The sequence below is a fragment of the Hippoglossus stenolepis genome, chromosome 6 (genome assembly GCF_022539355.2).
Source record: "Hippoglossus stenolepis isolate QCI-W04-F060 chromosome 6, HSTE1.2, whole genome shotgun sequence".
Classification (NCBI taxonomy): domain Eukaryota; kingdom Metazoa; phylum Chordata; class Actinopteri; order Pleuronectiformes; family Pleuronectidae; genus Hippoglossus; species Hippoglossus stenolepis.
Window position 1 is genome coordinate 7,353,771 of NC_061488.1, and position 13,240 is coordinate 7,367,010.

At 41.4% G+C, this 13,240-nt stretch overlaps 1 protein-coding gene and 1 non-coding gene across 2 annotated transcripts; one reads left to right on the forward strand and one right to left on the reverse strand.

Moving 5' to 3' along the window:
• Positions 1-895: 895 nt before the first annotated feature.
• zgc:113278 (Translocating chain-associated membrane protein 1-like 1-like) lies at positions 896-10,988 on the reverse strand. Its single transcript, XM_035159699.2, has 11 exons — positions 10,530-10,988; positions 9,104-9,164; positions 8,881-8,999; positions 8,051-8,167; positions 7,918-7,976; positions 7,509-7,593; positions 6,813-6,883; positions 5,440-5,544; positions 5,209-5,352; positions 4,428-4,597; positions 896-4,289 (listed from the first exon to the last, which is right to left on the reverse strand). The coding sequence occupies exons 1-11, from the start codon at positions 10,647-10,649 to the stop codon at positions 4,216-4,218; spliced, it is 1,125 nt and encodes a 374-aa protein (XP_035015590.1). The 5' UTR covers positions 10,650-10,988; the 3' UTR covers positions 896-4,215.
• Positions 10,989-11,854: 866 nt separating this feature from the next.
• Positions 11,855-11,927, forward strand: trnak-cuu. Its single transcript has one exon. It is a non-coding gene; the product is annotated as a tRNA-Lys (tRNA).
• Positions 11,928-13,240: the final 1,313 nt, after the last annotated feature.

Below are 13,240 nucleotides of genomic sequence, written 5' to 3' on the forward strand. Positions count from 1 at the left end.
CTTTTGAAGCAGGGTTCAGGTCATGTATGTCTGGGTTGGCTGGTGGGTGGGGGGGTACGGTACAGCAATCAGTGTGCGGTTGTGTGTGTGTGATGGAGAGCGGTGTGTGTGAACCCCCTGTCCTTGTGCTGACCCTGCAGAGCTCCGGCCTGCCTCTGTGGTTCCCACTGATCCATCATGCTGTCTGATTGCCCAGAGAAAAGCCATTAGTCTGAAACAACACAACACATTAGCAGTGAGCTGCAGGTGTCTCTCGTCTGCACCGGGGCTCGTTCCTCACATCCATGGACGCAGATGTCATGTTTACAGTGGCCCAGCAGTCAAACCTGCACACGTCCCTTCTCCAAGATTCTCTATTAAATGTATATAAAAGACATATTATAACCCATCAGTTGATTTGGTTTGCACGGTGGAGACTGTTTTCAGAGTGCCGAGCTGCACGCTGTGCGATAAGACAAGGTTTCCGTCTTTCTCAGTCTGACTGGTGATTTATTAATGCAGGTCTGCATGCTGCTATGCCCCTGCAGACTGCCTCGGTCCCTCAGGCAAAAAAAGCTCAGCGTTGCCCCCTGGTGGTAATTAGCCACAGAGTACAGTTTGGCCAATATTTCATCACGTCTCCTGACACCATTCCCGGTGGGTAGTATAAATGAAAAAATGTTTAAAATTGAGGTCTCGGAATATACCCTCAAGTGAAATCCAGTGGAAATGTGTAATGAGCAGGAGGGGAGAAGGGAGGAATCCTCAAAAGACATGTGAGTATCCCTGCTTCATGAATGACTTTTTTTAAATAAATGACTACAGCTCTGATAATTTACTACACACTTTGAAAATGCAATATTTTTTCCAATGTGACAGATCTACTACTTAGAAAAAAAATACAAAACATGTTCAACAAGTTTGTGTAATGATCAAAAGCTTTATTCAAACATGAAATAAAAAAATAGTGACAGAAAATGATCAGAGCTCACAAGAATTTGCATAAATATAATACCATCAGAGCAGTTCAGAGACAACAGATCCGAAAAACGAAATATATATTGCAACATTTACGGACAAGCAGCGGTATGGAAACAAATCAAGGACAATGCAGAATGAATTAATCCAATACAATAAACGTGTGTCTCTGTCTTTTGTTTAAGTGACCATGCATTCGAGTGCATTCATGATTGTTGCCACCCAGAGGTTGCTTTTTAAAATAGGTTTCCCCAACAATTGCATTATTCACAGAGTTTTAATCGGGCAGTTTCCAAATCGCTGAGAATCGATCCAGAAACGGCCCAAAGTGAGCAGTGTTATGGTGCTCTGACAAAATGCATATTATGCAAAAGAAAAAAAGTGCATTCCTGTGGGATTATACAGGCTTATTGTGTTTTGAAGCGAGGAGGGTGTGAACGGCAGCGTGGCTCATGTTTCAGAGCCCGAACATCTGCTGATTGTTGTACATCTGATGAGCGAGAGAAGCTTACAGACGCTTTCACTCTGCAAAAAATGTCGTTTGTTGGTTCTACATCCGGGCCAGTGATCACAGCAACTGACAAAAATATATATATAATAACACATCTACTGACCAACTCACCTCTGGTCATATTTTGTGTGGAGTGTCATTATGAGGGTGCGTCTCACGATAAGGAAACATGGAGTGGTGACGGCTGCCATGTACACCTGCAGCACTGTGTTAACTGAGCACTGTTATACAACCGAGTTCACTTTGCTCTAATAAGGCCATGAGTCAAATGATATTTACACTCATACCACAATGTATACCCACATTAACAGATCAGCAAGCTTCATTCTTATATATAAAAAAACAATTCATATCGATATGGATGCAAAACAAATATATTCAGACGTGTGTACTGAACAACAGTGATTTTCAACTGTTCCCCCCTCTATAAAAATAGCTTAAAAATCTGACACATATTTTAGTACAGTGTTGGGTTAAGTTTTTTTTTTTTTTTTCTCTTTTACATCTGAGACAGTTTAATAACAGGCTGGTACATAAGTCCTCTGCTCCCCCTTCCCTCCTATGACACTGCCGCACACAGACACGGGGCTTTAAAAGACCAGAGTCCCACCAAGGAGCACTAAAGGGAGAAAACATCAACGGCATATGCATCTCCTCCCTGCTCTGGACTCAAACTCCAGCTGACTGCAGACAGGCAGTACAGTCGTCTCAATACAGAGCTTCACATGCACAGTGGTTTGTTAGTGGCGCAGGACTTGGTCCATGACAGGAAAGAGTGCGGCCAACAGTACAATACGTGTGCTCCGTCATAGCAAATGTCAGGATCATTGAAAAGGCGAAGCAGGAGGGACCGAACATGCCACATTTGGCAAACAGAAATCACTAAATCTCTCTCACACAGGAAAGGGCATCTGAGGGGCAGAGACAGAACACAGAAGCATTTAGTAACTGATATTCTATAGAACATACATCAATCCACAACTCAGTGCTTTACACATAGAAGCTTGACGGGACGGGGCCCGATGAAAGTGAACTAAAGGACAGGATGTGACTGTGAAATACAACCAACAGGGCAGGAGTCAATGAAAAGATTGTCACAATCCATGCTCTGCACACAGGCAATAATTTAGCTTTTTTACGAGACAAGCAATAAACATCGTTGTCATCATCATTCAGGCCCAGTTAATTTACCAACACACGCACACACAGTGGGCGAAACAATACTGCACACAGTACACATACACACAAACACACACACATTCAAGCACAATCCCTCACAAACACTCCTCCCATTGCAATATGGGATGTAACTTATAGTTTAAGTGGCGGATAGCTTGTCCCCTGATACCCAAGAATAAAAAGCAGAAGGCAAACAGAATGCAACACAAGCAGAACGAGTGATACAAACCACCGACGTTATAAGGACACTTTAAGAAAGATTGTATTGTTTGGACTAACTGAACGCAGTTGCTATGTACCGCTGTGTTTGCTGGTTATAGCTTCTCAAAGCATAGAAAATAATAACTATCTGTTGTATATGACAAAAATAAATAACTCAAACCTCTTGCAGCAGTTGTAAAAAGGCCACTGAATGCTTGTGTGTTTATATATATATATATATATATATATATATATATATATATATATATATATATATATATATATATATATATATATATATATATATATATGTGTGTGTTTGAGTGTGTGTGAGAGAGAGATGCAAACACAACAGCACAGGTAGGAACTAGCCATTAACGTCTTTTAGCCTTAAAACCATCATGCACGGACATTACCATATAAAAGACTGAAGTGCAGCCTCAATACAGCCTCTAGCTCAAGTCTCCAGTCATGCTGATATGAAGGTTTGTGTGGACAGTACAGCGTCACAGGTTACCGTACAGCTTCCTCTCAGTGGGTCTCCTAACCTGGATGAACCCCTGGAAGAGGCTGGTTACCAGGCCGGTGATGAAAGCAATGAAAATACCAAAGCGCCTCAATCCGGTAGCGTGTCGGATTTCAAAGGCAGAGGCTGTCGAATAATGGCAGTATATGATCAAGGAGTTAAGTACAAGCTTCAGTTTTCTGGCTGCAGCTATATCAAATACCTAAATAGCACAAATCTTCCCGTGGAGCGACTGATTTAGGATCATTTCCTGAAAGCAGCAGAATATCTCGGTGCCGTCCTGCAGAGCGAGAAACAGCTTTATTTTGGGGACATGAACCAGTGGCCTGTTTTGCGAGTTGAGCTGAATAAGGTCCAAACTGAAAAATGACACCTCGCACAGTCGACCTGTACATCAACACTTTGCTGAGTTGCCCTGAAGTCAAAATTTTTCTTTTTAAAAGGTACCATGATATTAACTGATGCAACGTCAAATTACCGCAGAGCAACTCCCGTTTCGAAATACCCGACGAGTGATCGTAGTTTTACACAAAGGACACTTTGAAGAGCTAAATCTTTCCTGTTAAAGCATCAAAACCAACTCTGCCCAAACCGCCGTCCCATCTGCAGAGAACCCAAAGGAATCAGAAACGTTTCAAGCAGACACAGTAACACTGAACTTTTTTTTTTTTCCCAAAAGGGGGAGTTTCAACCCCAAAAGGGACAGGAAAGGTTTCTTAGTGCACTGAAACATTTGTTTTGGAGAGCAGTAGACAAAATGTGAAGTTGTGTAAAGACATATAATAATGTCACACTGTCAAAACTCCCTCACTCAGTTGTAACTTGGATTCTTCCTCCGTCTCTATGAAGCTTTGGCTTTTCTTGCCCGTGGTGATGTTTTATCCTCGGACTTCACAACCCCATTAGCTGCGCCTCCTGCCAAGACAAGTGAATGGAAACACCCCCGATTAAGGGAATATACGGCACAGCAGACAAACCAAGTGTTCAACATGCAAACTGAAATGTAGAATCACATTGTGTCTGTTTGCTGTGACTGAGATAGTGAGTTCTCACCCCTTGTTGGTTCCCTTTTGTGAGGCTTGCTCTTCGGGCTGACCGTCGTCGTCGTCTTCTTCTTCGACGCCTGATTCTGGCTGTGCTCCCTCCACTTTTTCAACTGGAAGTTAATGAATTTCCACATCATCCAGGCCTGTGTCAGGCAGATAGCTGCCAGACAAGTCATCCTGAGGGGGAGAGGAGGAGACAGTATAACTACAGTATAATGCCATTGGTAAGGACACTTGGAGAGCGCATATCACTTGTCATCATATTGTATATACATGAATTTTTACATTTATTAAACATAGGCAGAATATCCATTCTCTGATTTAGTTACAAGGAATATTTGTTCCCTGTACAGTAACTGAATAAAGATCACCCCTCCTACAAATACTTTTAATTCACAAAATAAAAATCCAGGTCATTATCCAGATCTGCACAAATTTCCACCTGTTCATACATATTAGCCCTACAGATGATTTTGTTCATGAAGATCTCTGCATTATTTCTTGAGAAATTCACAAAAAGGTTAAAAATCACCATCTCGCAATGTTAAAGTTAGGGAAATATTTTTCCGGGATCTGCCCCCTGATACGGATCTGCACTAAAAATGTACTGGGTTCTTCCCTGAACCAGACTGCATCCTTCCACCAAGTTTCGTGGTAATCTGTCCAGTAGTATTTGTGAAATTCTGCTAACTACCAGACAAACGCAAATGAAAACTTATCCTGCTTGGCAGAGGTAATTAGTTTGGAGGAGATTACTGCCTCTTCGGTCAGTTGCCACCTGGACTTACCTTATAGTGAGCACATTGAAATTTCCTTCCGCCAGAGAAAAGCCCTGGTTTTCTGTACGAGGCAGCCCGAAGCCAAACGTCAGGACTGAGAGTGTGAGGGTGAGGAGGCGGGCGATGACAAAAAGTAGAGCCCACAGGGTAAAACTGTGAAGGGAGGGGGAGAAATACAGGTTTCATCAGGTTGTCCAGATCAGCACCATGTTTCTGCCCAATAAATACTGAATGCAATACCCTTTCTGCTTGTTCTCATCACTGAAGTAGAAGAGGCGTGAAGCGTGGAACAGGAGCTCCACCAGGTAGTGAGGGACCAGCAGCACCAGGCCCAGTCGGTGGAGGCTGAAGAGACACAAAGAGGGAGGCGGCAGCAGAGTTATGAGAAGTACTATGAATTACACGTCCTCTTATTAGAGAAAAAACCTGTAGACATCAGTTTGATATCAATAAAACAATTGACTTAGAAAAGTGGACATCTAAAAGGAAGAGACTCCCAGGTCAAAATACTAAATCATCCATTAATTTCAGCATCAGTTCCCTGTGAGGGTGGGGGGGGGAATTAAGTCGAATTAAAGCTTTGAAGAGTTTAAAAATGATCTTCAGGACAATAAGAGAAAGTCTAATATGATAATTGAGCCACTTCGGAGTCCATCTCAGTAGGAAATTAAAAAAAACTATCAGTGATTTATTAACTTTAGGTAAGATGTAGTAGTGCATCAGGTAGGAGGAGGATTTTTATTTATTTTTTCAATTCTGCCTTCATTTGACAGAGACAGTGAAGGAGAGATAGGAACCAGGGGTGAGTAGTAAAAGTAAATGATCCGACCGGGTGGGAGTTCAACCAGGGACCTGCTGCCCAGAACATGTGCGCCTATGTGATACACACCCTAACCATCGGGCCATCAGGTCACCCCCAAAGAAGAGTTTTCTAATCACAGAATAGTGAACTGAATCTACTTTCATACATTTCCCTGCAACAGAAACTAGAAAGTGCTGCAGTTATCAGCACAACTCTGTGATCCAGTCACGTTGCAGTAAATACATCCACAATCTCCCCCTCTGTTCTCGAGTAATGCGTTTACAGTGAAGTTGACCTTTTAGATAAAAAAAATGACACCGCTTCATTCTATTCTGTCAGACATTTGTGTGAAGGTTTGTCTAAATTCTTTGGATATGGTGAAAACCATGTTTTGTGAGCTCACGCTGACCTTGGCCATTGACCACCAATTTTAAAATCAGATCCTCCTGGAGTCTGTGTGGATATTTGTGACAGATGTTAGTAAATCGCCTCCAAGTATTCCAGATACATCTAAATTCAAAAGAATGGGACAGATGTGAGGTCACGGTGACCTTTGACCTTCAAAGTCTAATCAGTTCATCACAGTGAACATTTGTGCCAAATTGAAAGAAATCCCCTGTGGAGAAATCGTGTTGATGCGAATGGGACAGACGTGTGAACGTACGTATGAACGACCTGTGAACAGAACGCCTCCAGCCAAAGACGTCAGCTGGTGCGGAGGCATGGAAACTAACAATGCTCTACACAGAAGTGTTTTCCCCAGCGCTGGTTTAAAACATGCGTTCAACAAGTGAAGTATTATTTCACTCACTTTAAGACATAGGCACCAGTGATGTGGACAACATAAAGGCAAATGTAATAGAGCTGGCGGGGAATGTCTTCCTACGGAAAAGACAAGGAAAAGAGTGTGTTAGTAACAGGAGACGCTTTATGGCAACGACTAACAGCTTGGATGAACGATTATTATGCTGGTTTACGTATTTAACACACTTTACTATATTGTAACTTTCTGAAGACTAAAAATAAGTCGAGTTAAGCCAAATCTTATTTCTAAGATATATTGACTGGTTTACAAACTTTAAATTTATCCTTCATAAATTCATCCATTCAACTGATTTTCTTGAACATACAATTTCCATTAAGATTATTGCGACTCTAACAACCAATTGATTATGAGCTTGACCTAATATTTGAGCAATTTTATAGAATGTCCTCAAATTTCGATATGAAACACTCAGACGTTTCGATAATAACATCTGTTTTTGAATTTTCTCTTCTCTTTCATTGAATGAAAATTTTGTGATTTGGTGAAAACGTGATTTTCACATGCATTTCCCCAAAACCAAAATAAAACCAACAGATTTTTCTTTCACTACAGCCGTTGTTCCATCTCGTATCTGCAACACCATTCATTTGCATGAACAAGTTGCTGCTCTGCAAACTTATGCCATCACAAGAGTGACTCTGAAACACTTTTACGAGTACGTTATTTTGAATTGATTCTTACCTTTCGGACTTTTTGAAAGTACAGCTCGGGAAGTGCATGGAGCCAATAGGCAATTTGGCAAATGTAGAAGAACTTGACCTGAAAACTGGACAGATGACAGGTGGCACAGAGAGAAGAGCTTGGTGTTAATTCAACATGGACACAAGTTATATTAATATACAATAGAACATGATGTGCACTGTTCTGTTCTTTATCTGGAGATCCATGAATTGTAATTGAACACCCCTGATCTGTGTAGCTTGACACTATTACTCACTGATCGCTGACATTAAACTTTGATAGAAGATCATAATATTAAATAAATAAAAGAAGTACTTTTTTGAGAAATTAAAAACCTAGAGTTTAGATCTATGCATGAATCACAGTTATACAATATGATGTTTTGATGATTATATATTCATTTACTTACACCATGTGGGTGTGTGGGTAATCCTCCCATAAGAATGTAGGATTCGTTGCAAAGTCCTCCTGTCAGAGAAGAAGAGAGAGTGTGAGACAAAGCCTAACGGAGGCTGAGTATGTGTGACTGCCGACCCGCGTACCGCCGTCAGGATGCTGCAGCCCCAGATGAAGGAGAACAGGTAGAACGCTGCGAGCTGTCCGGACTCGTTGAACTTGCTGTGCTTGGTCTTTGACAGGTGCAACCTTCTGTTCATTTTCTGAAATTAAACACGTGAACACATTAATGCTGTGCATGTCACACGGAGGGGGCTTTAAGTTCCTGTCTTATACGACACATCTATTAGTTACTCATGTCTCATTTCAAAAGGAGAGATATCAAGAGATATTTTTAGATTCATTTTCACTTGATTTTTGAGGAAAGGGAGGTGAGTATATAAAACTGCCTTTAAATGAGTTATAACTGTCATTGCTGTTAACACGAATAGTGCAAGAATAAAAAAAGTGGGTGACTTTTTTTTATTATAAATCCTTTAAAATAAACAAGGATACCATCCTTATGATATCTAAATTGCTATGGCAGCCACAAGATGTATTTGAGGAACACAAGCTCTGTTTCAGTCATTAAGTTTTAATGCTCACTGCTCACATGAGAGGAAGGATGAGAAATGATCATGTACAAACAGCTCTAAGAAAACTGATCGTATAAAAATGATTGCCCCTGATAATTTGAATACCTTTTGAAATAAGAGACAATAGAAAGATTATTGTGGAGAGTAAAGAAGTCTGATCAGCTGCTGGGATTCACTTTAATTCTTGTAAAAAAGAGACGTGTCTGCAAAGCCGATACGTTTACACAAAAGGTTTCAGTTTCACTTATTCCACTTCTCTACATATAAATGAGACTGAAAAAAATGAATCAGTGTTATAAAGGGGAAAAGATATGTGATGGCTGCTCAGCCCGGGTACTCACGTCGAGAATATACTCCTGTATCAAGGCGTGAAGGATGACCGCGATGAGCAGGTAGAAGAACACGGTGGCCACATCTTTGGGACCGTACTGGTAGAAGTTCACTGGATCACTCTTCTCATCTGCAAAGAATTAAAAATAAAACATTGAAGAGGCAGAACAAAGCAATAACCGAAGGGCTTTTATTTTGAAATCTAAATACCGAAACCAATACACTCTGACTCACCGAGAACTTGTGTTACGTTGTACTGGACTGTGATGAACATGATGGCAAACTTTGCTGTGACCTGGAAGACAAAAGAAGAAACACATCACACACATGCAAGACATGTACAGAAGAAGCAGCAATAACGCATCTATGGCATCTTCAGTTTCTTGCTCTGGCCTCTCTTTGCTGTTTTAGAAGATTTTACACCTTGTTTTTTTTAAGATTTTGAATGGACTCACACTATTTTATTTAGGTGAATCAACCTGAGGCTTCTGGACGTCCCGAGATATAGACTCAAACATAAGAGTTCACCAGATCAGTATCTCTGAAACAACTTACTTCATATCAGAAGCCTTCAGACCCTTGAAACGTTTAAAACCCACTTATTCTCACTGGCTTTCAATTCCAGTTGAGTTGGAGACCTTGACTTGCTTTTTGTATTTCCTATTTATTCCCTGCTTTTAAAATATATATATGACTATTAAAAGGTAAAAAAAAAGAAAATGTAGACGAAGAACATCTGTGTGCCTGAACGCATCCATACTTTACATAGTATTTCGTTTTTGTTATTTTAATGTGTTTATACTTGCGTGTTTTTTTTATCGCGTAGAACTTTGTAACTTGAGAAGTGCTATATAAATACACTTTGACTTGACTTGCTTGAAATCTCTGCTTGTTTGTATGAGCTGCAAAAGAAAAGTGAAGCCTGTGCACTGTTTATAACGACTGTGTCTATGTTTAACCTTTTAGCATCAAAACTCCCTCACGATTATGAAATATTCTGTCGTCATTTTATAAACACATGTGATGAGTGAGCACTGCTGTGACTGGGGGGGGGGTCTATAACTGTGGTCCCATTGCAGAGGGTGCCTGAAGAGGCTCCCAGGGGCCTGAGGTAAACCTTTAAGTTCACTACCTCTGCTACAATGACTGTCATTGTTTCAGGGTGAGAGTGGATCATCTGCATCCTGAGGACAGACATTGTTTTTTCTTCTGCAAGCTCAAACCCTCTCTCTCTCTCTCTCTCCATCCTCACAGATAAAGCCTGATTGAGATTTTAAGCTTTTCCACATGTCAGGCTGGAGGATGGTTTGGGTGGAGACAGGTAAAGGAGGTGGAGGACGAGCTTTAAACGTGGCTTAGTCACGATAGACATTAAAGTCAAATGGTTGATGATCAAATGTGGAGCAGACAGACAGAGCCTGATCATGTTGTTATCACAGGTAATGTCATGGTTTTCTATGGAGGCAGTGGATTAGCCGCAGGCTGGTGATTGACCTGTTAGCGGTGCCACTGGGCCTCCTCGTCACCTCCTCTGCCGAGCACTGAGACACATGAGAAGGGGAGAGACACGCTAGCGCCCTGCCCCTGGAGCGCTAGCTGCCGTTAGCTGACCTGACAGCAGCCGCAGCTAGCTAGCATCGGCGGGCTAACTCCACAGTACCTCGAACATCAGGCCGAGGAGGATGATCATGGCCAGGCAGGACACCATGTCGGCGTGGTTCTGGATCACGAACTCGTGGCTCAGCACCGGCGGGCTCTTGTTCTTCTTGCGGAAACCCATGGCTCACCGACGCGGCTCTACCTTCAGGGTCCCTGGGAGGTGGGTAAGGGGGGGTGCTGCCCGCGCGTCTGTCCGTCACTGAGTGTTGCCTCCGCCGGGGCTGGAGCTAGCTTACCCCCGCCGCACGTCTCAACCGCTGGATGCTCGCGCTGCTCCGGTCGCTCCGCTGCACTGAACCGCTGCTCGTGTGCTTAAAATCAGGCATGAAGACGCACTGACCGCGCACCGCCGCGCTACACCCCGCTTCTCCCGTCGCTGCTGCCCCGGTGGTGAAGTCAGATGACGGGGTCCTCCCACTTCAGACCCCCCATTCATGAACCGCCCCGAGCCGCTGACGTAGCAGGAGAACCCGGCACCGCGCTGCCTTCACGTGCTGCACGGAAGAAGCCGGTGTTCAGGCTCATCGGTGCCCGAAGAGGAGACAACACAGAGAGGATGATCTCCAAACTCTCCTCTGACAGAAGCCTGAGTTATGCACCGTTATTCTGGGATGTTTAGTATTTGAGCAAACATCAACATAAATGATAGGTGCTTCAATTTCTGTCACACGTTCAGTGGTTTCATTTGTTTTTAGGTTTGTATGTTGTATGTTTTGATGTGTATGTACCTGTGTTTTATTTTTTGCAACTTTGTAACTTTATTTTAGGAAGTTAAATAAAAAAATGTATCATAATATAATATATTATAATATAATATAATATACAAACAGTTATTAACATCATTATGATTATTAGGTATTCAGAAAGCAACTAGTGCTCTAGTGCTGACATAACTATTTCAATACTATTTGAATTAACTATATTTAAATAATCAATTAGTTGTTTGACTGAAAAATAATAATAGGTATAAAGGTACAGAAGATATCTATCTATCCATCCATCCATCCATCTATCCATCTATCTATCTATCTATCTATCTATCTATCTATCTATCCATTATTTTAAGGTATTTTCACTATTTTCTAACATTGTATTTTACCAACAGTTAAAATAAATACTTGTTGGTTGCAGCCTTACAGTATTTGTATATTGGAATAACCCTGTGCATTAATGTAAACAAACTAGATATTTTAGTTCCACTGAAACATCTGTTATTATACGTTGTTGGCGCTAGGAGGCAGTATGACACAGACGGGCATAAACGACCTAAAGCTACATCATTATCGCATATTCAAAATGAACATCCGGGTATTATGGTACATCGTCGCCCGGCTAGCTCAGTCGGTAGAGCATGAGACTCTTAATCTCAGGGTCGTGGGTTCGAGCCCCACGTTGGGCTTCATCTTTTTTGCTCCGTAAAGCTCTCACAGATCTGCTGTTGTCCCGGTAAAGATAAATATATAGAGAGATAGATTTAAACTTTATTGTTTCCAAGAGAAATGTAGGTAGAAAACAGTCAAACACAAGAGCATAAGAATAATAAAAAGGTAAAAATTAATCTAAATTGAACTACTTCAAAGCTGTCACTGTAAAGAACTATGTGCTTATGGAGATGTCGATGATACAAATATTAGTATTATTTATATTATATATATAAGTGTCTTATAAGGTGATTGAAAGACACAAGTAACAGAGTATTTAAGCCAAATATACAGATTTAAAGATAAATAACTGAAGCTATACAAAGTTGTGCATTAGACTAACATAGCCTGTAAAAATTATGGTACAGCAGATGTTAGTGTTTAAAAAAAAAGAAGGTGAAAACAGTGCTAGAGACTAGAGAGATATATAAAAAATATATAAATAAGATAAAGATAAACATAGGTAATAACAGGCCCGGATCTAGACTGATTAGATTGGGGGGGCAATTAGAAATTTGGGTTGGGCCCCTTTACACAGTGGACTTAGTGGTGAACATTTTTCTCTTTTAAAGAATGCGTCACAATATTAAAAGATCGACCCGTCCTTTTTATGAATCGATATCAGATCATTCAAATGATGATACATTTTAGTCAGAGAATCATTTTTTAAAAGCCAGCCCTGTGTCCAACCAGCAATTCTGAAATCAGGAAATAATGAATGAGGGGAATGAAATAAACTTGATTCAAATGAGACAGAATAAAGTTGACCAATTGGGTGGGCTGAGTAGAAAGTCTAGGCTTCTAGATCTGGCCTGGGCAGTAATGGTGACAGTCTGTCCATCCGCTTAGCATCTCACAGGAACAACCTTCTGGTAAAACATCAGCAGCGGTTTCCTGCAGATGTTAAAGGACCCCATCCCCCCTCAGGAAACAGAGCCGGCTCGGCCCCTCTCTGTGGAGGGTCTGTGTTCGCTGACCAGTGCACTCTGTCGTCCAGCTGCAGTCCGAGGTATTTAAAGGTCCTGACCACCTCAACATCAGCCCCATCAATGAAGACTGGCTGCAGATGTGGCCAGATCCTCCGGAAGCAACCCTGTCCTCTTCTGGACAACTTTTTTATTTCATATCTATTGACACGTTTCTTGGTGTATTGCAGACTAAGATAACATAATGTCATTATTTCAGTCAAGTGTAACAGAATTAACGCCATGTGCACACACGGTTTGTTGACATTAGGATTCTTTTTCTAATATTTGGACACACCTTCACGTACTTATAAACGCCCCAAATA